This window comes from Callorhinus ursinus, unplaced genomic scaffold (genome assembly GCF_003265705.2).
Source record: "Callorhinus ursinus isolate GAN/ISIS: 27379988/994484 unplaced genomic scaffold, GSC_fseal_2.0 scaffold19, whole genome shotgun sequence".
NCBI classification, from domain to species: domain Eukaryota; kingdom Metazoa; phylum Chordata; class Mammalia; order Carnivora; family Otariidae; genus Callorhinus; species Callorhinus ursinus.
In genome coordinates, this window is record NW_027397081.1 from 3,806,362 (window position 1) to 3,833,589 (window position 27,228).

Below are 27,228 nucleotides of genomic sequence, written 5' to 3' on the forward strand. Positions count from 1 at the left end.
TCATTTTTTTCTCTGAATTGAATAATAACATGTCAGTTTCTCCTTTTAAGAATTTTACCCATGGGATAAACTGTCTACATCCAGTAAGATTCTTTGGAGAAAAGCAAATATCCACACAGCAAATAACTTTGGTTGATACTACTGGTTTTATTATTTTAACTTTTTGCGATAGTAATTTTAATGATTATATTTTTATGTTTAGAAAACCTTAAAGCCTTTCTAATAAGTATCTGTTTCAACAGCTTTGAATACAAATAATCCAAAAATTTTTTCTCAGTAGGAAAATACTTTATTGATTGGAAATCGTCTTAATTCATTTACACAAACGTTTCCTTAAGCCCTAATGTAGCAGGTTTAGACAGAGATTGATTTCTTTCCTGAAATAGCAGAGCAGATGTAGAACACTACCCATTATGGGAATTTTAGTAATAAACTCCCAATCACTAAGAAATAATGCATTTAAAATAACTTCTGAGGCGTTACTGTTCTGCAGAGCACAGTAGTTGATGATAAAGATGGTAGGTTAGACTCTTAAGGCAGAAGTAAGAGGTTATATTCCACTTCTCTGGTCATTCCATTTTTATTCACAGTTGAACACCTGAACTCCATAAGGGCTCCTTATCAAAGATGCCCCACAAATCCTCCTTAACGATTGGCTAGGACTCATTTTCTATTATATTGAAAAGATTTGGTATTTTCTTCACCCGTAGTAGCCCCAAACACTTGTATTAAATCCTCCCCAAATATGCAGGTCAGAAAGGCTACTTGGGGGCAAAATTGTCAGGCTGGGTTGGTGCAAAGGAGGAGGTTGGGAGAGCATTGAGGATCTGCTACTCATGTAGGTTTAAAAATGAAAGAAAAGCAAAATGAGACACAACTTGAAGAAAGTGAGGAGCGCTGAGCAACCAGGAGAGCTTTTGTTCAAGAAAAGCCTGGCCTTTCTGTGGGCCGGTCCTCCCGCCTCCCTGAGCACGACGGTCTTACTTCTCTTACGCTGCACGCCCCGCTCACCTGAAGCTCCGTAATGGTGCATGCCCCTGGTCGTGCAGACAGTCTAGCTCAATTTCTAATCAACATCCTCAGTAAGCTGAAAGTTTTCTAGTCTTTGTTGGTCTCTTTGGCAGGAAAGCAAAGATCCTGAGGGGCCTGTGCTGTCCAAAAAAGGAATTTAAAAAAGGGAAAGAAAACACTAGATACATTTTTTATTTAGATTTACATATGTCTATTTCAGAAGAGACGGCCTAGCACTTAATAATTACTTCCTTTTTGAAGACCTGAATCAGAAGTTCTAATTACTTCACCATGATATTCCTATTTAGGGAGCACTGGTGCACCAGGAAATCTTTATATTCATTGAGTGTCTTATAGGTACCAGACAATATGAGGAGATATGGAAAGGTTTTATCTACACTGTATACCCACAATTTCATAGAAAGCATTTCATTTACTCATAATACAGAAATTCATGTCCTTAAACTTGTCCCCGTCTAGTTAAATCATACAAAATATCAAAGTGTTGCATGCCATTTTGACAAATGCCATGATAGTTTCAACAATTTCCAGATATTTCCAAATACAGATTCAGTTCCCACACCTGCTACTTCTGTGAAATTGAACAATTCGCTTGCCCTCTCTGAGACTTAAATTTTCCCGCTGCAAAATGGGAAATGCCTACCTCAAAATATCAGTGTGAAAAGTAAATGAAAGGCACAAAGAACTTAGCATTATTTCTGATCCAGAGCATGCACTAAGTAGAGCTATTCTTATTTTTCACTACTGTGTTTTATGATTGTCCCCCCCACTCTTACTCCTTTATCCTTATAATTAAGAATTATAATCTTAATCACAAGAGGACAGGAGGCATATTTTATTTATTTTCGTACCCCCTAGCTCCCAGCAAACTGCCTGGCACACTGTGGGTGCTTAATAAATGTTTGAGTACACAATGTAAGTGCAGCTTTTAATAAAGCAAATTATTCACTATATAATGTAGAGGGAATTTAGCAGATGATATGGGATTTCTCGCTAGAGAAATGTGCATACAAGCTAATACTGTCATATATGTATTTGAGGACTGAAATTCTTACGTGTTCAAGTATTCTGGACCCTTTAGAATTGCGTGTGAGCCATAGATGTACAACTTTTGAAAACTCTTAAGTTTGTTATACTGAGAGTTGTAAGTGGTAACTATACAGGCATTTCAATTGCAATTTTAAGCATTTTACAAATGTGTGAATCTTGCTTTTCTCTACATGTACTTCCACATTTTAATTAGCTGTCACAAGAAAAAGAGAATGAAAGGATTAGCTCATTTTGACTACTAATATTTTATATCTTAGAAATTAACACTGCTTTGCAATAACTCACCACATTTATAATTTTCAAAACCCTTTATATTTGGAGAATGTTTTCTGTAAGCTACTAAATAATTGTCATCTCTCTAAAGAAGAGACACTTAGTTGCTTAACTTTATAGGTGGAGAAGCTTTATTTATCCAAGTCCGGTGTTAAAATATTCATCAGTTTCAAAGACATGAGAGAGTTCTGGGTCCCTTGACTATGTCAGCCTAAGGCAGGATTATTCAAGGACCAACCCTAGACAGTTGCCCACAGTAGAGTTATTTAGGACATCTCAATGAGAAAGTTATCTATCATGTAATTTACATTTTTATTAAGTTTTTTAAAGTAGTTTCTACATTTACAAAGTACTTAAAATCAGAAGTACTATACAGTGCTTCGTTATGCAAAGTAGAATACTGTCTAATCCAGATTTTCAAGAGCAAGTTCAACTTCCCCAAGTACACATGTGCTGGGGGAGAGGAAGAATTTCCTGTGAAAATTATTCAGTGGATGTTATGTTACAATGTTATAAAATCATAAACCCATGATCTCAGTGACATTGTGGCCAAAGGTGGTCACTCCTCGTCTGCAAATCTGAGGTGTGACCAGCAGGTCTATCTTGGATGTTTACGAGACCTATCTTTTGGTGGCATTAGGCTCCATTTATAAAATCAGGTGCTTGTTTGCTAATGTGTGTCTTTAGTTCACGGCCTTTAAATGGTATGGTTTAGGTGTGTGTGTGTGTGTGTGTGTGTGTGTGTGTGTGTGTGTGTGTGTGTGTGTGTGTTTAACTGGAAACTGTCTAGTTATTATTAGCCACCAGTAAATCTTTTCATTTTATAAGGATTTTCACAATAATTCTTCATCCTATCATCTGTCTTACTTACTTCAAAAACTAAATGGGAATATCACTTGAAGTGTGTTATTGTCACAATTGGGGGGATTATTAGCTTTCATTGGAGACATACTTTCTAATAGAATAAAACTTCATGGACCACAACCCTCATTAAAGCCAAAAATACTGGATAGTTTTAGGAAAGCCAATTTAACGCAAATAAGTATATAAGATGTTTTTAATTATTAATTCATTTCTTCACTGAACTTGCTAGTGTCTGCTCTGAGAAAAGCATCCAGCGAAATGCTAGAGAGCAGAGGAAAATCTCTAGCTCCTTTCCTAAAGGAGATTGCAATTGGACGTGGCTAAACAAGATGCAGAATATGGAGACCTGTGACCTTGAATAAGTACTATATAGTCTTTAACTTCGTGAGCTATTTTAGAAATACTGATTTCATTGCCAAAGGTGATAGGCTTATACTTTCCTAGCCAGTTACTAATGCATACTCTTCATGCCACAGTCACGGTGCTCCATATGTAACCGTCACTGGGTAGAAAACTCTTTAAAGGTTTCACTTTTTGTACCCAATATAAAGCAACTGAATATACTCCTTAGCATATTCCTATATTCATCTGTTTTATTATTGATTTCTAACCACACAAAATCAGTGTGTATAGTAATATTAAATACAATCTTCTTGACAAATTCTGCAGCTGAAAAGTTACATAAAGACTTTTGAATGTTTTATAATTTCTCCTTTACAGTTCTACTTCTCTCATTATAGGAATCCCCATATGTTATGTACAAGAAAAATCACGAAATGTTTGAAGGAAATGACAAGTATGAAGGATACTGTGTAGATTTGGCATCTGAAATTGCAAAACACATTGGTATCAAGTATAAAATTGCCATTGTCCCTGATGGAAAGTACGGAGCAAGGGATGCAGACACAAAAATCTGGAATGGGATGGTAGGCGAACTTGTTTATGGGGTAAGCAAATCAATTTATTGAAGAATTTACTTACATAAACGTGAAACTTTTTATCACCTGGGCACATATCAGTTTCTCAAGACCTGTTACTGTTTATAAATTTGCAGTTACCTTGAAAGAGGCATATCCCACGTTCAGATGTTTCTCTAGTTCATTATGGTGCAATTCCCAAATAATGAGAGAAGCTAATACCTCAGAACTTTCAAAAACAGGAAAGATAAAAATTTGGGATATGATGTCCTATTTAAAAAAAGGTGACTTCAGTTTCTGTGATGATTATTCTCTTAAGCCTGGTGCTGCTATACCATAGCCATGTTTTTAAGAACTGCAAAACAAATCTATCATGTTACTTGATCATTGAAGGAGCAGATTTCCTCCAACAGCATAAAGTTGGACCTTATTTTAACTAGTTATTTATGTCCCTGTTGCTTGTACTTACTGATAAATATCTTTTACATAATTGGTAAAGTAATCATTAAACTACTTTAGCATCTATAAAATATTCAGCAATAATATGCGATTCCTACAATTCTGCTGAACACAGTAAATTTAAACTTTATGCAAGGCCATCATTTTTTGAGACCCAGCCAAACGCAAAAGCTAGAATGTATTCCACAGCAGGCCTCACGTGAATGCACATCAAGCCCTTCGCTTTACCAGATAGTGAGTATACACATTTATAGCCAAGGGCAAATTCAGTGTAGACATTCCTGCCTGGATGAGAACAAGGTCAATTTCGTCAGCTATATCCCTGCAAAGTATCAAAATGAAACCAGCAGTTAGCAAGCGCTGGTGATGCCTGATATTTACGAAGTCCAGAAACCGGACCTAGAGCTCACAGTGAGAAGTTACACACACAAAACATACTCTGAAATCTCCTGTAAGCCAGTTCATATTTCACAGATTTCACCTTCAAGCGACTCTGATTCATCCTCACAAGACCCCTTTGAAATAATTACATGAGAGTCCTCCTTCCCTAGAAGAGAACAGGACCGAGAGCATAACTGAAGTCTGGAGAGGGGCTCCCTTTCCAAGCCCGAGCTACAATTCGATAGTTTCCTGATCCTGTACCCTGCGTTTCAGACCCCAAAGCCACAGACGTTCTCCAACAAGTCTGATACAGTAGCTATAACCTCAGCAGAAGAGGAAATTGGCCTTAAAGAGCAGTCGTTTAGTTTTATATCCATGTAAAAAGAACTGCTGACTAGTCCGTTGCCCTAATTGAAGAAAAAAAAATGTGCAGTTTTAAAAAAATCAAGAAGTGTTTTATCGCAGGGCTCAACAGTTTGATAGTAAGCTTTTAAGTCCCAAAGAAAAGGGATTCCTAAACCATGTGTTCCTCGGTAATATTTTAAACTTTCGGTAATACTTTTAATTTTTGAGACAGTAAGTAGATTTTTTTAAAGATTTTATTTATTTGACAGGGGGAGAGAGAGAGAGAGCATAAGCAGGGGGAGCAGCAGACAGAGAAGTAGAAGCAGACCCTCGCTGAGCAGGGAGCCCGATGCGGGACTTGATTCCAGGACGCTGGGATCATGACCTGAGCTGAAGGCAGACGCTTCACCGACTGAGCCACCCGGGCGCCCCGACTATTAGTAGATTTTAAGTGTAAACATTATTCAACTTGTTAGAACTGTAGTAATTCACTTCCTACAGAAAACACTATTGGGTATTTCATCTCAAAAAAATCCTGCTTGGATTACCAGTTAGTCATGGATGGTGTAACTAACCCGAGTAACTTTCTACAACATTTGTTACATGTCTCTCCTCCAGAATCCCTACCCACTGGGCAGCCCAGCCTCGCCTCTTTGCAAGGGCTCTAGCCACATTGTTCAAGTAACAGAAACAAGTGATAGTAAGAGAGTACAGCAGTCAACCAAGAGCTACAACCATAACACATGTCACAGTAACACAGAGCCCCAAGGTCAGGCAGTTCTCAGAGAGAAAAGATAACAAGTGCTAATTAATACTCACCGTATTCAATCCTCAGTTCATCTGCAAAGGGTTAAATTCTCTCATCTCTGTCACTTGACTTTTTCCCAAAAGGAATCTTTTTCAGTGTCTCTTATCCTTTCTGCAGATTTGGTACTTTTCATCCTGGTGTCTGCAAAGTCTGCATTTCTTAATTTTTTTTACTTTCTTACCTGCTAATCCATAGAACAAATGCGCAATGTCCAGGGCCCAAGGGGAAGCTCCATCCATTCTCTCCTATCCAACAAAGCCCATTAGACAGTAAAATGATTCACTTAGAACCCATTATTATTACTACTACTACTATTACTACTATGTTGTTCTTTGCAAACTTTGTTACTGGCATTGTTCAGAGTAAGTGTTCCAGAACACACTCACGCGTGGCCTCAGCACGCCAGCAGGTGGTGGCCCCAGGGTGCAGGACGACCCCCGCCACTCAGGCCCTTCCCTCCTGTGGTCCCCGTGCATCACACCAAGTCCTCTCTGCCATGTTCTGTGCGCCTTCTGCTGGGCCCTGCATACTGGTGTGCGTGGATTTTAATCCACGGGAGTATTTCTCCAAGCACCTTCCGGGGCCTGCCAGCACCAGAATCCCCTGTGGTAAGCGTTACCATGCGGGTCCAGGAGTCTCGCTCCAGCCCTCAAGAATCCAAATGTGAGGCAGCTCTTGCGGGACATACTTGACACGCTGCATTTTGGGAATCGCTGAGAGGTCGTGGAACGAGGCACAGGATGTAGCCTCTCTGGTCTTCACAGAGAAAGCCCAGGTTTATCTTTTCTGTTCACTAGCCTCTTTGAAAACACAGCTTCCAGATTTCAAAAGTGTCCTCGTCAACCTTCGTGTCACCCCCCGACGCAGCGTTTGCCTCCCTCACTCCCTGTTTCCTATGCTAGAGGCTCCTTGATTTCTCTCCATGTTGCTTTCATCTCTTCATGGTAGCTCGTGTCCATACAACATTCCCTAAGAACACTACACCGAACAGCTTAGTATGCAGAAGGTGGCATTTCGCATCAGTGACAGGATGCGTTACTCATTTATTCCTGTTGCAACGGCAGAACAACCACTTGGAAAATTAACCAGTTTGTAGCACATCATCACGTACGATACCAAGTAAAGCTTAAAGGAATTATAGGTACAAGAAGAAAACATGTATGATTAAGACTGATCCTATGATATGAGAAGAATTTTTCTAAGCATGAGACCAAAGGCTGAAAACGCCAAAAAGCCATATGGCTACAATAAAATTGAATACATATATATTGCAACGAAGTACCGTGAACTAAATTATGTAAACAAAACCATTACTGAACAGGGAGAATATTTGCAACATATACAGAAAATAAAAGTTAATTTTTTGAATATATTTAAAAGCACTTACAAATTAGTAAGTAAAAGGTGAATACGCCATATAGAAAATAGGGGCAGAGTATGACAGGTTGTGACGCTGAAAAAAAAAAAAGGAAAAGTGGCTATTTGTTTTATAAAATAAATGTTTTATAAAAATAAATTCAAATTAATACAAAGAGATCGAACTTGCCATGGAGTGGATTGGCAAAGATGAATGAGAATAATGATACACATGGGCAGGCCAGCATTCCTAGCGGTTCCTAGTGGATTCCTAGCAGGGGTGCTTTCACATGGTGCTGCTGGCGGTGGAAATTTGCATGATCTTCCCGGAGAAAAGTTGCACAAAACGCATCGTGGCCGTTACAAGGATTCTTCCCATGTAGACCAGCAATCCCAGTTCTAGAAATTCATCTTAAATAATTAAGGGATGTACCAGGGCATGTCTTCAAAGATGTTCAGGTCATCAAAGTTTGGAAATTGTGTAAACCTGGAAACAGTATAAACATCTCCTAAAATAATAAGTAGATTGAGCAAATTTTTATATTTTCCCATGATAAAGTACTTGCAAACATTAATTTTTAATATATATGATAAAATAAAAGGAGTTCATCATATCCTTCTGAGTAGAGGAATTACAAACTGTAGTGTTTCATATTACCCCATTTTAAAATAAGAAAAATTTGATTCCTCAAACCATGTCTAGCAGGGCATACATGAAGAAAGAGCAAGAGTAGGTGAAGGGAATGGAGGTAACTTTCCTTAATTTTTTTTAATTCTGTTTTTACACAGTAATTTTTCTATAGTTAGTTCATATGTCACTTGTGTAATGAAAATTATGCAAATAATAAAATGGCAAAAATAATAACCTCCCAGTGGTGAGTCTGACTTTCATAAGTGTGGGCATTTAGGAGGCAAGCTAAGTTCATTCCCACTTGAGGGCCCTTAGAGTTAACAGTCAGCCACCCAGTGGGCAGCATCATGGCCGGGGTACCCTCCCCTGTCAGCCCACCACACAACCTGGGATCAGGCTGCTGGCTGGCATGTGAGCCAGTGACCTGGGGGTCCATAGGGTGCGTGTGAGGGTGTCAGCCTCTGCAAGAGCACGCATGCCTGGCCATGTTTCAGATTCCACTTTAATACCACATATTTTCCTTTCAAAATGAACAATCAAATAACCTTTTTGCACCTACAGATCATGTAAGAGTTTACAGTGTTTTCATGACACTTTATTTCACTCAGTTTTAGAGATGGCAAGATTGATGGAAGACACACGAGCCCTGATCACAGAAGGGTCGTAATGTGTACATCTGAGTCTCAGCTCTGTCATCTAGAAAACAGTGATAAAAACGGGATTATCATAGTGTGAAATGAGAGGCCGTTTAAAATACTTAGTTCAGCATTAGATACGTAATCCCTCAGTAAATGCTCACTGGGATTTTATTAAGTTTTCTGTAAGAGAGAATCACAGTAATGCAATGAGGCAAACAGGAAATTGTCCTCATTGGAGAGACATGGAAAGTGGGCTCAGAAAAATAGCTCAGAGTCACAGAACAAAAACGGAAGCTGGTGTCTTACGTTTGATCATAATAGCTGAGAATTGAATCCACTGTTTTCTGAAAGCTGTGTTAGAAATTCAGAGTAGAAATTCAAAGTATGTGAATAGGAAGAAATAAATGCCAATTTCCAGATTTTTGTGTGTGCACTGGATTGGAAAATGTCATCAAACAGCGGGTGTCCTCCGTCCTACAAACACAGACTGTAGAATAGGTTTTCTTACAACTGGAAAGGAATAAAAAAGGACTGTTTGAAATTTGCATTCATAATATTAAGGGACTGCCAACTAATGAGTCAGTGGCACCATTCCAAATGAAACGGCTGCAACATACCAGCAATTCCAGCCAAGAGATTCCGAAATCCAGCCATATGGGGAGGTCATTAAGGCTCCTCCTCTGGCCCAGCCCACGTCCGTAAAGACTAATACAGTTGTCTGAGTCCAAGTTATTTTTGCTTACATCCACTCTCCCTGTTTCTCTTTCTCTCTTCCAATCACTAGCACCAATAAAAATATTTCGTGCCGTGTACGTGGTCTGTTCTCTTAGGAAAACAGTCTACTGTTCACCTTTGCATTTAACACTGTTCTTACTCAATTGTTGGCTTTCCCCTCGAAATGTAGAGTGAATGCCTAACTCGTTAGGTGTGAGTGGACCGGTCCAGGGCCTGTCGCTTCACAAAATGCATTAAGCTGTGTGTTTTCGGTGTCTTTTCTCTTACAGAAGGCAGAGATTGCTATCGCCCCTCTGACAATCACTTTGGTCCGGGAGGAGGTCATCGACTTCTCTAAGCCCTTCATGAGTTTGGGCATATCAATCATGATCAAAAAGCCTCAGAAATCTAAACCAGGAGTGTTTTCCTTCTTGGACCCTCTGGCCTATGAGATTTGGATGTGCATAGTCTTTGCCTACATCGGGGTCAGCGTGGTGTTGTTCCTAGTTAGCAGGTTTAGTCCATATGAGTGGCACACAGAGGAGCCAGAAGATGGGAAGGAAGGACCCAGCGACCAGCCTCCCAATGAGTTTGGCATCTTTAACAGCCTCTGGTTTTCCCTGGGTGCCTTTATGCAGCAAGGATGTGACATTTCACCCAGGTTAGTTGGAAAACTCTTTGCTTCTTCACCGACTGCCCCGTCATTCTCGGTGTTGTGAACAACATCTCTCTACACGTTCTTTTCCCAGAGGCAGAGCATTACTTTGAAACAAAGGGGGGAAAAAACAAACGTGCAATTCCCAAATTAATCTGAGTACCTTCATAGCCAGTTTTTCCAAGTTAGCACCAAATGTGGACACATCACAAAGATAAACTTTCCCAGCGGAAAAGTAACGTATGCAACCACTCAGAACTTTTAGAAATCACGTAGTGTTAATATCTCTTTCAGTGGTCTGACAGATGGAAATGAAAATCTAAATTGTCAGATTAAGAATTCGTTTTCATTTTGTCTCCTCTTCAAAATCGAAAGTTTTTGTTACTGTTGCTGTTGTTCGTTTTTTAAGAATTAATTTTGACCTCCATTTACATCCCATGTACCTTATGGGAGATTTCTGCCATAGACTTACCTAACCCTGAGTCGGTGTAGCAGGTACGAGATATACATTGCTCTGTGTAACAAAACATAAGTAAGCTGTGGGCCAACTCAGCAACGTCAATACTGTATTAGTTTAATAGACATGTTTTTCAATATCTGTGGAGTCATGGCTCACTTCCTTTGGATACCACTAAGACATTTTTCAGTTATGTTTGCCAAAAATGCAGCCAATCTCCTGTTGCAAGAAAAAAACCAACCTTCTCCCACAGGAAAAATAACTGCAAGTAGGAGAAGCTATGAACTGAATGAACTTAAATATATGACTTACATTAGCATCGCAAATATACAGTTTTTTTTAAAGAAATGTATGCTTTCTCAAAAGGAGACATCTTAGGCACAATACACTCTGTTCCTTAATATCTAGGAAAACTATAAATGTGTTTAAATTCCAATAACATATAAATCTGAGTCAGTAACTCTAAATTAATGAAATGAAAAGAAAGCCAAGCAAGTCGTGGAATGGTTTTGAAAACCAGGATTAAGCAAATGCTAAGTTAAAACCAACAGGTGCTACTTATATAATAATGGTTAAGAAGGGAGAATTTGAAAGTTAGAAATGTCATGGAAAATATGAATTTTTTTTCTTACATTAAAAAAATGTTTAAAAATAATTTGTCCCAGGAATTTTAAAGTTGGATGGTCCCAGGGAGTGAGATCAATTATGAAAGTGACCTGGATTTTTTTATTCATTCCATCCTCACTTTTCCTCCACATCCACATCACCCACACATCCCTGATACCAGGGAAAGGATGGGGAGAGAACTTTTTCCTTTAGAGGTTTAGCATCCGTTTTTAATGGTGTCATGCTGTGCATCGACAAGTCCCGTGCTTTGGTCTCGTGCTGGCAATGGCAGAGAGAACATATTTATGGCAGTGTGTAAAGCTGCATTTGGAGATAGGTCATCCTCCGCTCAGATCAGAAATGAAATATCAAGCAGACAAAATGCTCCCCAGCTGTGGTCGCATTGAGACCAGTCTGAGTCCTCATCTGGAGGACCCACGCGCCCCACGCACCCTGGCAGGGCTCTGTGTGAAGACAGTCGCAAGTTCTCTCAGAAGGGCATCTGTATGAAATCGAAGACCTCACGCGTTGTTAACACGCACTGCTGTTACATGTACCACGAAGACAGTGGTGATGTGCAGTGAAACCACGCCACGGTGTTCTGCCCTGTCACCTGTAGGCTGCACCCCAATCCCAGAGACACTAAAATGTAAAGGGGGGGATATCAATGAATTTAAGTAAGTGTTCCTTTTCTATACCTGAAGGAAAGGCATTAAGTTCCATGTTTCTGGGAATAAACAATAAAAAGGAAACATTTTCCATATTTTCAGTGGCATTCAGATTATACAGAAAGACTAGAATCATTCTTGAGTAGAGTGACAGAAAATAAAACTGTAATTGCCATTGTGGTTTTAAACACAGTGAATTTATGATATTTCTTTTCTTTCTCTCTGTTGGTTAGAGAAAGGAAAATGTGCATTATCTTATCCATGTTTAGATCCCTCTCAGGTCGAATTGTTGGAGGTGTTTGGTGGTTCTTTACGCTCATCATTATATCATCTTACACCGCTAACCTCGCCGCTTTCCTGACGGTTGAGCGAATGGTCTCCCCCATAGAAAGTGCGGAAGATCTGGCCAAACAAACAGAGATTGCCTATGGAACCCTGGACTCAGGGTCAACAAAAGAATTCTTCAGAGTAAGTTAAGGAAAAAACTAACCATGAAATGTTCATAATTTTGAAATTCAGGCTGTTTGCCAACAGTTATATTACGGGCTCTAGCTATTTGTAGGTTTTGCAAATATAATAGTGATGCTGTGTTTATTGCTAATACTTCTACTTGCTTTTATAATCACTTTAGTTTGCAAAAGCTAATTAATTTATTCACATTGCAAGAGAGACCCAAGGAAAAGTAACAACAAAAAGGTAATTAAGGCAACTTTATAATGTAATTTTCCAAAAGATTCCAACGTTTATAATGCTATGATGATACTGCATCTGGAAGATTATCATTTATATGTGCTTTAAGGTTAAGGGCATAAAAATGAAAGCAAGGTTTTTTGGGTTTGTTTTGTCTTAAGAATATGTTTAACTTGCCGCATTTGAAACCCAAAACCTTAATTGCAGCTTATACTTACTTATATGAGGTATAGTCTGTAATCTGTTCTGTAACAATGGATTTCAAAGCAATAGATTTGCTTTCTCACAAGATAATGGTAACAGAACTATTAGGTTCTGGATACCTTCACAAGATATTGTGTGTGCTGATTTCTCTGCTTTTACAGATAAAATTGTTCAAACTGATATAATTTCACATATGGATATGATGACCCCTTTGGCTTGCCATTGGGATGGCAGGTACTTGGGGGTTTTTTTGTTTCTGTTTTTTTACTTGTTTGTTCCACTATAAGGATGAATTTTTGATCGGTGAAACTCCTTTACTGTGCTTCTACTTAAATCCAGAGATATGCACTTGGTAATGTCTGGTCAGAGATAAGGATTCATTTTGTGACTTCAGAACCAAAACATTAAAAGGTAGTCAGAGTGACATTTTCACAAATATTTACCTAAGTAATAATGAGGATATTTTACATTTAATTTCAATTGCTTACAGGCTAGATATTTAAATAATTTAGGAGACAAGAATATTTCCCTGTTTTCTAAGCTTTCGTGTAAAAATAATGACAGCCCTTTGAAGTAAGTGCATGCTTACATAAATAGTACCTGGGAGATTACATTGTCATTTTAAATGTATATGCTTATCATTTTCCCACTCAGCTTGGAAATTAAAAACAACAAAACATCCTACTCTTTAAGCCAGACTTAACTTTCGTGTACTTGAAGTTCAGTGAGAGATTTCTCTTTTTAAAAAAGATCTGACTCTGGTATTCTTATATACTACAAGTGTTTACATAATACTGAATTAAGAACAAACCAATCAAAAACTTTGTCAAACCCATCATTGGGCATTGTTTACAAAAGAAACCATGCAGTGAACCGTGTCCTTGTCAACAATTTAGAGAGCATTGTTAGTAGATATAATGAAACATTTACGATAATTATAAAGTATTTGCAAATTTTTCTAAAACTGTAAGTAGATAATAGATTTTACTAACAATATTCTCTGGATAAACTTAACTGACCAAATTTTTAAAACTTATGGAGTGCATCCCAGTCTTTAAAGCTTCCTGATAGAAGCATACTGCTCTCACACATTTTAGCAAAATTTCAATACCCTGCCAGAAATCTATAAATCTGTAACTGCTTCCACCCTGAACTAGATAGGTAGAATTCAGTAACTTTGCCTAGAAACCATTATGCATAGGCATCAAAATGGAATACAAGTTTGTGCTATCACTTGCACTTTACCAAGAAATGATGACTGATTTTCATGTAAATAAGGTAAATATTTGCAGCTTCATTATTCTGGCCTTGAGTGATAAAGGGAGAAAGAAATGTCATGTTGATTCCCTGAAAAAAAAATTTTCAGAAACAACTCACTGTACAGCTCCTTGGCATCAAGCACACTGAAAATGTTTATTTCTAATCTTTATAGAGTTTTTTAAAAGTGTTGCAAATTCTAAAAACTGGTGAGGTAGATAAGAGACCATATTGATAAGAAATAGAGGACGAAGGGAAGCAGCTTGCTGGATTCACAGAGCATTCTACACAGGCCGTGCCCCTCACCGTGGCCCTCCCCCCACCTCCCAGGCAGCTTTAAAATGGAAAGACTTTTTTATAAGGTATTTATTGTTGCAGAACAGCCTGAACCCTAATGGGACAAGAAAATAATTTTCCCCGGCAGCAGCCTTTCAGGAATGCATGTGTGTTCTCTGATAAAAATCTAATTCATTTCCTACGCTGTGTTCCCCCCTCCCACAGAGGATGACCTGGTTTAAATAAACCGTTCTGTCTGACGGGTGGCGGCAACAGAATGTGAAGGGTATTTTTGTACTTGTCAGAAATGTTTTCTCGTAGGAACACAGTACCAGTACATCTCTCAGCCCCACTAAACTGCCTCAGGGAGTGACCTGTACTCAGTGCTTCCAAAAAATGTTGCAGTCACAAATCAACTGGAGAAAGAATTAGGCCATGGGGGGAGATTATACCCGAATTCAACTGCTGCCTTGGTTTTTGCCCCATTATGAAACTTGGTATGTTCTGTATTCTCTGCATCTTGTTAAGCATAAACGTAGAGGCATTTAGGGAAAGTCTGGACCGGTCACTGAAGGGCAGCCTTGCTGGCTAGGTGTTCAGACATCGTTATACACCTGATGCACACACACTGATTTTCATTGCGGTTCATATTTTATACTGTGGCTGCTGGAGTCATCAGTCAAACCACGAAAGCATAAATGAGGTGGATTACTATCTCAGGGCTTATTTAAGATTATCAAATATTGCAAACAGAAGCCTTGCTGCTTAAGCTGCTGGAAGTGGGAAATAATTCACCTGGCAACAATATTAACATTAACTACAATGTGTGACATCTGTCCGTATTTTCTGTGAAAAACAGGAAAGGCAATTTTTGAGAAATTTAAAGAACAGCACATTTTTTAAAACTCCAAGAATTATTTGCAGTGATAAAATAGTGCTTTAAATTAGTAAGTTTTCTATGCATTGAACTTCACAATAAGGAATTAAATAAATCAGATTATTTTTCTAATCTCAAAAAATAATGACTTCTGTATTATCTTGGCTTATTACTTTGAGCATATTCACTCCCCAAACCTGATCTTTAAGAAGATATTATAGTTGAAGATGTTAGGGACTTAAAATCCCATTATCACTGTACTTAGGACTTTGCTGGGTCTGCAGAAATTCCCTTTTAGCCTGTCTCATCAAATTTACAAAGATTTGCTTGCCCTTGCTCCTTAGCACACACCTCTGGTGGTCACAAATAAGGCACAGGGATATTATTTCCAGTCCTTCCCTTCTTGAATGCCCCCAGCACCCCCCTCCCCATGGGGATGTGACCTTATCTCTGCCATGCACCTTGAAATTAGAATCAGAATTTCTAAACATTCACAGAGTGACAAACAGTGTGATTTTTCCCCCAAAGGAGTTGCTTTCATTATTACTCTCTTTTCCACCGGGATGCTGTATTTTTACAATATCCTTTATACATAAGGCTTGCTAAGTGTGGCCCAACTACACTACAGATCCCTCTTTCTTCTGGACTTTAAAGGAATTAATGTAACTTCTTTTGCACTTCTGGTATACGTAATTCAGTATATTTAAACAAAGGCAACAGTAATTTCCCTCACATTAGCGTTATGCAAATGGACTTTTAAAAAATATCAGTTGCCTAAAAATACTTTATTCCTTTAAAAAGGAATCATTTGGGCGCCTGGGTGGCTCAGATGGTTGAGCATCTGCCTTCGGCTCAGGGCATGGTCCCAGGGTCCTGGGACCGAGTCCCGCATCAGGCTCCTTGCTCAGCGGGGAGCCTGCTTCTCCCTCTGCCTCTCTCTCTCTCTCTCTCTCTCTCTCTCTCTCATGAATAAATAAATAAAATCTTTTAAAAAAATAAATAAATAAAAAGAAAAATAAAAAGGAATCATTTGCTGTAATATTTTTTGCATTCTATAGTTAAATTGTCTTCCTAATTACCAAGCCCTTAAAAATATTCTTTTTCCACCCTGCTGTGTTAGTTTTGTTTAGTGGTTCCGATTCCTTTAAGTAAGATGCTGAACAGTAACAGGAGAATTGCCAGCTAACTAGCCAGACTCTCATATTCTTAAAAAAATTCAAAAAAATTTTTCGATCAAAATAATACCCAGGTTTTTTTTCTTCTGTTTTCAATGTAGTATAGATGAGGTATGCAATGTATGTGGAACTCTGTATCTTTTTAGATGAAACTCTCAAGTCATCACTATATTTTAAAGAGTGATTATACGCCACAAGGATGTTATTTACCAACATTTCTCTAAATGGTAATAATCAGAATAAATGTTAAGGACGTCTGTATCTGGTGATCCAGACAGTTTATGATTTTCAGAGTTTGGAACTCGTTGTAAAATGGCAGAGTTCATTCTCTGGAAGAGAACTCTGTTATTAAAGATGGAATGATTAGGGCCAGGCAACACGGCCTCCCTCATGGATCCCACGGCTGAGGACTGTGAGTCCAGACACTCCTCTGTCCTAAAAGCACATAGAACGTTTGCAATTTCATTTAGTACTTGGCCTGCAGCTTCCTAATGTAAGGATTTCTATGGCCAGAGGTCACCTGTCATTACACACACACACACACACACACACACACACCACAAGATCTGTATCACTGCAGTATTTTTAAGTGTTAATAACATGAAAACACCTCATAGGACAATACAGGATATCTATTTTCCATCTTGATATTTACCAGCATTTGAATATACATTAACATAAAATATCTGTTTTTTAATATGTGCCCAAGTATGCAAATCTCTTACTGTTATATAGGATATTGATTACTAAGTTCCCATCTTCTGAAACCAAAATTTTAAATACAACTTTTATCAGTTTCTTTCTTTGTCAACCCAAATCCTTTGATTTTACCCCAAAACATGTCTTCCTAAGTTTGCTATTCAGGACATTTGTTGATTATTGAAGATCTGTCTCTTACTGGACTCTATATTCTGGTAACCAAAGGAGGGTCCTTATAAAACAAATATACATGCTACTCAGGATTTGCCCTCGTGCTTAGATGTAAGTCTGAATGAAGTCTCCATTAATTTTTATTTGGATCCAGATGCAAAATTTCAGCATCTTGTTACTGAACAAATGCACTTGCACCAGAGAACTCTGTGTATCCTCGTATTATCAAACATCAAACAGGATGCAGCCTTTTCTACCTCATTAAATATATCCCTTGGGGTCATTTGAGTTCATTTGGTTGTACTTTCACCTTTAAAATGTCTGTATGGATGAAAAAATCTAACAGGAATGCAGATACCAGCAGAAGGTTCTAGGTAAATTAAGTAATGGGAGTAAAGTAGATGGAGCACAAATAGAAATAAAAGATTTCTTGGCTGAAGTCAAGGTACCAGAAAGACTAACTATCCACAATATATCCTAGGAAAACAAGAATCGCCTTTCTTTTTCAGTTTTTCTAACTTTTTAGTTGAAAAACATTTTTGATTTTTATTACTGAAGTGTTGACATAGGTTGTTAGATTAGTTTCAGGTGTAGAGTATCATGATGCATCACTTCCGTGCATCACCCAGGCTCCTGATGATAAGTGTGCTCAACATCTGTCCCCACACAGCGTTGTCAGGCCCTTCCTGACCCTGTTCCCTGGGTGGCACTTTTCATCTCCGTGACATTCATTGTATACCTGGAAGTCTGTACCTACAGGGAAGGAATCACTTCTCTTTAAAGTTCTAGGGATGTTCTATTTGGAGATTTTATTAGAAAAAGTCTACAAGTGTTTGGTGGACCTAGACTTTGTGTCTTGTGTTATGGACGTTTGGCTTGTGAACCCCACTATATCTGCTCCTCCCTTCGTGACTTGATACGGACCACTCTTCATCCACATCGTAGAACACTTCACATTAAAACTGGGAGGCATGAGAAAAGATAGAAATGAAAACAGTATAGCAGCAGTCCTCAATCAGTCATCAGATTTGCAGAGCGGGCCCCTTTCGGGTTCACCATGACTGTGATACAGACATGATTGTAAATGTCCCACTCTCTCTATGGCACCCTGCGTTTAAAAATAATAGTAATAATACGTTGTTCTTTAGGCAGCTGAGTAGGGTAATCATGTATGACCAGAGGGACCCACTTGTTCAGATGTCACTCCTAAATGTCTGCCGTTTCCATGATGTCCTTCACCCGTGGTAAAAGGCAGTTTTCTAACTGGAGGGGAAAAAGTCAGCCAGGCCGACTGGAGTTGCAGGACCAGGGAAAGGTACTCAAAGAGGCTTTCTCCTCGTCTGGGTCCGGTCACTATTAACATGTCGTTCCCTTCTCTCCTGTATTTAATTTTATTTGCATTTCCTCCAGAGATCAAAAATAGCGGTGTACGAAAAGATGTGGACCTACATGCGATCCGCAGAGCCGTCTGTGTTCACTAGGACTACCGCGGAGGGAGTAGCTCGGGTCCGAAAATCCAAAGGCAAATTCGCCTTCCTCCTGGAGTCCACTATGAACGAGTACATCGAGCAGCGCAAGCCGTGTGATACAATGAAAGTGGGAGGAAATCTGGATTCCAAAGGCTATGGAGTAGCTACACCCAAGGGTTCTTCATTAAGGTGGGTGGGATAGTATAACAATGTAACGTGTGTTGTTATAATATTCCACCTTCCCTGATGTCCCCGACACAGTGGTTTTGTTTTGTGTGTGAACGTGGTATGTTCGTTTTTTTGTTGTTGTTTTTCTTTTTCTCCATTTCATACGTTTTGATCAACAGTCAGGTAATTTTTTTTTAATTTGGAACAATTAATCCTAGTTGACCTGTATATCTTTGAAGGCCATATAAAAACCAAACTGGTTGAACACTAGCTGCCTCCAGTGGGCCTAAAACGTGGGTGGCAACGCTTCCGTGTCCCGTCAACTTCTTTCAGTCACTCAATTCTGCGCTCTCATTTTGTCAGCTAATGATTCTACATTTTATCATGATTTTTTTTTTTTTAGTTCTGCCTGCCCACTAGTTTCTGAGTACGAAGAAATTGACCTCTTCCTAACAAACCACTTTTTTTTCTCCATTTCAGTGTTTCATTGATTATGGCATCTTTATATTTTAGATTAACCTGAGGTTGTATCAGTGCCAACTTTGTAACTGCATCTATTCATAGATGGGGTCATGATCAGCGGGAAGCAGGCTCTGATTCTATGGGGCTTACTCCCGTCACACTCGCACCTGTTGCAAAGGGAGTGTGGTGTAAGTAAGATCTGTAAAATTAGACCCAATGACAGTCCAGAATTGTTCACACACAGACCCCTGAAATGTGATTCATGAGCACAGCATCACACATGTGGATTACTCGGATAACCCACATGTGTTAAAGATGAGACTTTCATTCTTAAGGAAATGCTGGTAAAATCTGCCCTTTTTGCCCTTTCGGTCCTGGACATAGGGAATTCACATGTTTATGCCCAGGAGGCAGAATATCCTATTTTCCTTAAGCAATAAAGGCTACTGGTGAATTGCTAGGGCTAGAGCAAAGCCGGAGTCAGCAGTGACAACTGACAAACCACTCTGGTCTCAGTGCTGCTTCGGAGGGATTCGTACAAAGCACAGATTCAAGAAGAAATCAGAATCTTTGCTAAAGGACTTAACCACAAACCCGGTCTTGAGAAATGATGTCTCTGGTAAGCCTTTGAAATGTGAAAGTGATGAGACCTGTACTGTTGCCCAGTAGGAATGAAAGCAACGTAAAGATGATAGGATTGTTCTCGTTGGTTTGAACAAGGGAACTGCAGCGAGCTTTGGCTATGTGTGTTGGGCGGGGGGTGAGGGCGTGGATGACACAGATCCCAGAAACAAGACAGTAGGCCTGGGAAGTTACCTTAAACCGGTATTTAGTGTTTGCAAGCAGCACCGTAATAATTACTGAGGGGTTTTACGGTGTATCCAAAAGGGACCATTTTAAAAGGAGAGAGGTTAAAATGAGCCAGTAAAGACAGACTTGGGTGTGGACTTTGGCAGAAAGTCACGTTTCCTTGCACATACTTCCCATATGAAACCAGAGAGATGTCCAGGGAGAAAGCCAGACCAATAAATTACGCATGACAAAATTCTACTCCAAAATGTTCCAACCATTCAGAAACTCAAACTGGCATTAGAGTGTTTGGTCTTCGAGGGTATGTTTTGTAGGATGCGATAGGAGAAATATGTCATTTCGGCAAAGCCAAGGAGCAAAGAAATCTCTATTGAAGTAGGAGTTGTGAGAGCACCTTCGTGTAGCTAATTTAAAAGAACGGGAGCGGGAGAAAGCAATGGTGGTTGATATGTAGATCAGTGTTCAGACTATTGATTACATTCACTGGATGTCGCTTTTGCTCTTAATTAATTCTCTGTGGATGTAGCTGCCTTGTCCTCTGTCTTGTGTCTCCTGATAAAGTCAAGTTCCAGGGACTGCACTTGGCCCTCAGATACGGGTGCGCCTGACTCCCATTGATGGCAAGAGTCCCCTCTTAAATGTGCCACTCTGTCAAATCCACACTACGGGGCTTGTTTGGGGAGATGCTGAAGGGCTTCATCTGTCTAGAACTGCATAATCATCCGCTACTGGCTTCCCCTTCTTTTCCTGTCCTTCCCTGGATCTTGTTAATGAGGCAATTGTTAAACCCAGCTTCCTGGATGGGGAGTTTGTTTATGCGCTTTGTTTTATATACGCCACAGTTTCCTGAGCAAGCTGGCCCCTGCATGCCAAAACCACAGCCCTCTCGTCCGGTCTTCGAGAACACTGGAAGAGCAGGGAAGGCTAACCAGCGTGCACCTTACCCCCCACCTCCTCACTTCCCCACCCCCAGCCCTGCTACGCACGGGCACGCATCAAGCTTAAACTCTCATTCTTATTCAATGAGGAGCCTCCTGTTTGAACAGAGGCAAACTCTCAGAGATGGACGAATAGGCACCTTCTGTATAAAGGATTTACTTTGTAGAAGCAAATTCAAAACAATTGCATTTATCACAGCAAGATCCCGAGGGCACATCTGCATCAAGAGTGTGTTTGAAACCTTTCTGCCTTATTTGTTCAGTAGACTGTTTTTCTATGGGATCTTTCTTTTAACTAAGTCTTTACGTTAATAGTTCTGGATACAGTGAGACTAGTCTGTTTCCTTGTCTTTCTCACAAACTCTGCTGTTGTGATTCACTGGGCAACCTGAGACTTGAAGAACAGGAAAAACAGTATTCTTTCCTGCTACGTCAGCGGAAGCACAGAACGCAGACAAATGGCTAACAGTCTTCCAGTGGTCTGGGGAGTCTCACGTTTCCGGGCCTTGCTGTTTGGTCACAGTGCTTCACAATCAATGTCCCAGAAAAGAGGAACACCAGGGTGTAGAATCAGGATGGAAAGGCAGGACTGGGGTCTTCACTGCAGACCTTCACACAAATGCAGTCTGGATCGCTCCAGAGACTGTCTCGGAGCGTGGGGTGGAAAACACTGCAGCGGGGTGACCAGCACCCGTCTTCACAGGAGAGGAATAGAGCACAGAGCTCCTCGTTGTTGGAAGAGACTATTTCAGACTCGTGTTTGCAACGTTTACAGAAAGCTGTCAGTTACAGACGGACAGTAACCATGGTCAGAAATTACTGGGTTTCTTGTACTTTGCCATAGATTCGCCAAGTTTTAGGTCATAGAAGGATGCTAGGAATGTTGATGCCGTTGAACGTCACATCTCTAGGTCTTACTATAATACAGAGGAGTGATAACAGGTAGATGTGCCCACGAACTATAAATACCAGGCAGTGGGAGAACTCAGATCTTCCTGGCATAGTTATTTTCCAAAGTCATCTTCTAAAGAAAACTTCCAGTTCTCATTGTGAGATGAAAGGGTAAAATCTCTTCTTTTATATTATCTCTCAACTGTCCCCACGCTTTGATGTTTCTCTCGAATCTTCTTTTCCTGTGCACAATGCCATTTATACGACTCTCAGCATCCTGGCCTTCCTTCTCGTTCCTTCTCCAATACTCTTGACAACCCAAAACAATTGTGAAATCCATCCTCTGGCTGAGAAATTTTTACAACACATGCTTTAGACAGCACTGCAGTGGGGATGCAGAGTTTAGATGAAAGAGGCAGTTTGTTTACTTTGACTTTACCATTAGTACTGTCAGCTTCACTACCCAACAGAGACCCACTGTCTGTGGTATTTATTATGTAGTAAAGCTGTATACTTGACCACAAAATACTATCTTTACTATATTATCCAAGTTACACTAGTTGCTGTACTCTCTACTATGCAACAAATAAAACCAACAGATGTTGTTTAGAGGGGATCGTAACTTGGTTAATACAGAGATGTACTGGGTACTAAATAGCTGTTAGATGAGAAGACCCCTCTTGGAGATATTCCTGGTATGTCGTATCTGTGAGTATCTCCAGGGAACATAGCAAGGGAGCCTATCCGAAGACTTCCCCTGGCCTCTGTAAGAATTTGTAGACTCGACCCTAGTGTTCGAAGCCCAGTTAAAAAAAAAAAAAATCAAAAACCAAAACAAGCACTAGTCTCCTATCTTCTGTTATTCAACAGTAATAATTCTTCAGATTTTGCCTTCTCTAAAAATGTTGGCGAGACTGTGTCTAAAATAAGACAAATGCTCTGTCACACACCCCCCCCCAGAAAATGTTTCAAAAGAAAGCAGTTCCAAAAGAACTTGATCAGTAATTGAGATCTGCGGGCACAGAGGCCCAGTAGGACCTGCTGCCCTCCCTCTGCAGGGAGCCCATAACAGCCAGAGCAGGACCTCTGCAGCCAGGCACGTGAGGTCAGCTCACTACAGCCACCGCCGAGCCCGGGGCCAACGCGTGGCGGGGGCGGGGGGGGGGGCTGCGAAGCAAGGGAATCAGAGTAACACAGCTTCCATCTGACTCTTTCAACCTTGAACGCAATCCCTGGCCCAAGTCTAGATCTCTGTCAGCATGGGCAGCGTCCTCAGTAGGCCAAATCATGTTTCTTCCGCTTTGGAGGGTCCTTTAGGGAGGATGTACTAAACTTAGGATTCAGATCCACATGTGAAAAAATATATTATCCTTAAGGAACCACTTTCTCATGTAAAATTGATGATAGGTGTTTACTCATCATTTCACATGTACTTACAAGGTTTAGAAACAAGGGGCTTGCTGGATGTTGTGCATGCAAATAAAGTTGATGTCTGTTTTCGATGTTAGTCACAAGTCAACTCTTAGCATTTGATGTGGACATTAGAAAAGCTTAAAAGTACAGAAAGTTAAACCTGAACGCTCATATTCCTGAGCAGCACTTGATTAAATTTTCCACTTGTTTTCAGGAAATGAGTTGCAGTAGATTAGTACATGTTTGTTTGTTTAACTATCAGGAAAGATGTTTTTGCATATGAATATCCTTTACTTTTCTTGATGTCATAAGAGATACTACAGATAACTTAGTTTTTGTGATCCCATTACGACTTGGAATATAGTCTGTTGGACTAAGGGTTAGAACACACGCACACAAGCACACAAATCCCCCCACCCCCAGTTATAACACGCTTCATCACTTACCCAGTTTCCTACCAGAGATGCTGGTGTTTATTGCAGGGACCAGGTAGTTTGCATTCACAAACTGAGATGTGCATGGTAAAGTTACCAATACTGCATGCATCCCAGGGGGAAATAACCGCCTTTAGAATCCATATACCCCATCCTTGCTTGCCTTTCTAGAATGGTGAGTCCAGTAGGAAACCTAAAACTTTCCACTGCCATTTGAAATTCTACATTTGTCATTTAAGTCTTGCCTACACTTGAAAGATGATTGAAATCACAGCTCCTCATGAAGAATAAAAAGAATGTGGCATTTTTCTGCATTTCGTTAAGATTCACCAGGCATTAAACATGTTTGCCATTCTTCCCAATAGTAAAAAAAAAAAAAAAAAAAAAAAAAATGCTAATATGATTTGCCTTCATATATTTGCCAGTTCATTCAACAGATGGTCGCTGGGTTCCCACTGAGAATTTGTCGGTTGGTAGCCATGTTGTTCCCTTTGAGTTCAGCTTTGTGACTGCCATAGGTAACACCACGTTGAGATGTTTCTAAATTCAATGTTTGGCTGTGTGCTCCTACTTACCATTACACTTAGAAATCGTATGTTAGTAACTTGCCTGAGAAAATGGGTAATTTGTGGCCATTTTAGTTTCTAACACTTCAAAGAGGATCAAATGTAAGGAGATAAAAATGCTATAAATGAGGTTCACCAGTTTAAGCCTTCACAGCCTGATCCGAGGAGGGACCTAACACTGGACGTCAGTTGTGACAGTTCTAAGAGAAGGCAGAATTCCAAACTGTTGTTCCTTAGTCCCACATAATTGCCTTATAAGCAAATCCTATAAAGAGAGAGAATCTCCAGAGAGAATACGTACATCCTATACAATTCAAATCGATTCAGTGGTAACACACAATTGATGTGCGTGCTGAACCTCTCGCCAGCCAAGTCAGGTGGCCTTGACCCACATGTGCTGAGAGTATTTAGGAGACATGGTGTCGTGTCTAAGACCAAAGTTCATCAGCTGATAAGTGGATGAACATATCCTTACATTAGTCATGTATGGAAGTGTTGCCGTCTTGGCGGATGCCCCATAGCCAGACAGGTCCCACCTTACGTCACTGGTCTTTATAAATCAGTATAGATCATCTCACAAAATCGAATGATTTCCAGAAGCTGTCGCAGCGCTAGTGCTCAGGTTAAAAGGGGGACACAAAGGAACAACAAAGCAGTGCGTGAGGGTGTTTGGACCCCCTGTTCCGCAGGGCTGGGTGGAAGCCCACGTGTGGGTTCTCCAGAGCTCAAGCCAAAAAACACCAGGTCTGGAGAAAAGACGCGCCAATCCCCCCTCCCCTGAAGGGCACTGGCAATGCCAAAATCTAGAAAGAGGCCCAACTAAATACCTTAATAAGGAAATCAAGTCCGGGCCGTCAAAGCAAAGAATCTAAAAAGATTGGGGGAAGGGAAATGTGTGGCGCCAGGAATTCTAGAGCTGGGGAAACAGCGACAGCTGTGGAGGTCCTGCTTTTACCAGTGCATCAGAGATGTTGGTGTGGCCCACGCATGGGTTTGCTGCCGCGGGTTCAAGTCTCAGCTGTAGGACAAGCACCCTACAGCAGAGAGATTGCCTTTGTGAAACGTCTCTGCTGCACATAAGGCAGCTTCTGCCTGTGGCTACAGAGCTCCTCTGTGGCCTGTCTGTGCCCAGCGACAAAAGAAACTGTGTCCAGTTAGTGTTCTTCCCTAGAAGACCTCAGGCTATAGGACCAGGAGTTCTGTAGGTAGTAAGTGCCCTTGTCGTTTACAAACCAGGAGCAGCTGCTAGTTTATCCTCAGAAGAGCAGCAAGGTCAAGTGATAGGGGTTGGGTTTTTTTTTTTTTGTTTTTTTGCTATTGTTTTTGCTTTTTGTGCATTGCTTGTGTAGGATTCTGTTCTCCAGACTTACCTTCCTAAAGGGAAGGCCACAAGGCTCGGCAGAGGAGGGGTCATTAAAGTTCTCCGATCACAACTCTTAGTCCTCTCAATAGTTCGGTAGGAACAAGACGAGCAGCATTGTTGTCCTGCCATAGCAGATTCCTACCCCTCGCTGTCCCGAGTCCCTCTTACTGAGAGCATGGAGGCAGGGTGAGGAGCGATTGCATGAGAGAAGAGGGGGCTCTTCTCTTATTCCATGCTTGGGATAATCAGACGTGTAAAGAGCATTTTAGATGTGCACATGCCCGCGCACACCGGACTTGGAGGGAGCATGGTAATCAGACTGACCATGAAACTCCAAAACACCTATAATAATAAACTAAAACTACAGCTCACTTCGTTGTGGAGACGTCATATTCTCCTAACTGTAGAATTCTATGCAATACTGTTTTAATGCAGTTTTATCCTAACAATAGACATCCACTTAGTGCATCATAAGTAAATGATGGTTTTCCATAAAAATGAAAATGTTTCAGCATAGCATATGGGAAACCACCCAGCCGTAACTTGAGACATTATTAATATCTTCCTTTTGTCTCTAAAGATAAAATCAGCCAAGATTGGGTCTGATTTATGATTCATACTTAAGAAAGGGAAGATAAAATAGCTTGGCCATTATTTGGAATGAGCTGGGAAATAGTAAAGACTCTGGTTTAGAATTATATTCTGTTTTAATTTAGCTAGGAATGAGAAACTGTAGTTCATTTATTTTAATGTTTGCCCCCCGCCCTTCAGTCTTATAACTCTTGTTTTCAGAATGAAATAGCATACATTTGAGAGAACTTTGCCACAAACACCATATCCTGTACATCCTGGCAACACCTAAATAGAAAATCCCCGTGTTACCCTGCAGACCACCTAGCCCTGCCCTAAGCCTTCTTGGAAACCGCCTTATATTAATTATAAGAATATCTTGTAACTAATAATCATACTAATGGGAGTTAGAAATACTTTGTTTATCCTCCTTAATACTGGAAAAGTCTCTTTCACAATTGAAAGTAGCTTATTTTAAATGGGCAGATTCCATACTCTCTGAAAACCCAAAAAGCTGTTGTTCGGGCTCATCCACAGAATGATACACACTTTTAGAAACTTTATGAGACCATTTCAGTACGCTCTCTTAGTATCACATGACTCAACAGGGAAGAAAAATTAAAGGCATAAAAACAATCCTAGCGTCAATTCTGCCTTTCAAGTTTATAATTCCAAGATGTGGGAGCAATCTATCATTTTAAATACCACTGACCATGCAAAGTCCTATCACATCACATTGAAATAAAGTAGACTTCATTTAGCCTGCTTTTTTTTTTCTGGGGTACTCAATAAAAAAAAACCTGACACAGATAATTTTTTACAACAACATTATTCAATCTGTTTTCTCTAAGCATTCAATCTTTGGGAGTTAGCCAAAATAAGAATTAAAATGGAGTCAATTAACCAAATGTGACAGGAATAGCTCTCTACTTTCAAAGAAA

At 40.0% G+C, this 27,228-nt stretch overlaps 1 protein-coding gene across 9 annotated transcripts in view; it reads left to right on the forward strand.

Annotated features, from left to right (window-relative positions):
* GRIA4 (glutamate ionotropic receptor AMPA type subunit 4) overlaps positions 1 to 27,228 on the forward strand; it is a 384,695-nt gene that overhangs the window by 327,413 nt on the left and 30,054 nt on the right. For all 9 annotated transcript variants that reach the window (XM_025893767.2, XM_073903663.1, XM_073903664.1 and 6 more), the window contains 4 exons: positions 3,960 to 4,166; positions 9,759 to 10,129; positions 12,124 to 12,322; positions 18,614 to 18,861. In XM_025893767.2, the coding sequence (XP_025749552.1) occupies positions 3,960 to 4,166; positions 9,759 to 10,129; positions 12,124 to 12,322; positions 18,614 to 18,861 (1,025 nt within the window). The remainder of the gene's footprint in view (positions 1 to 3,959; positions 4,167 to 9,758; positions 10,130 to 12,123; positions 12,323 to 18,613; positions 18,862 to 27,228) is intronic.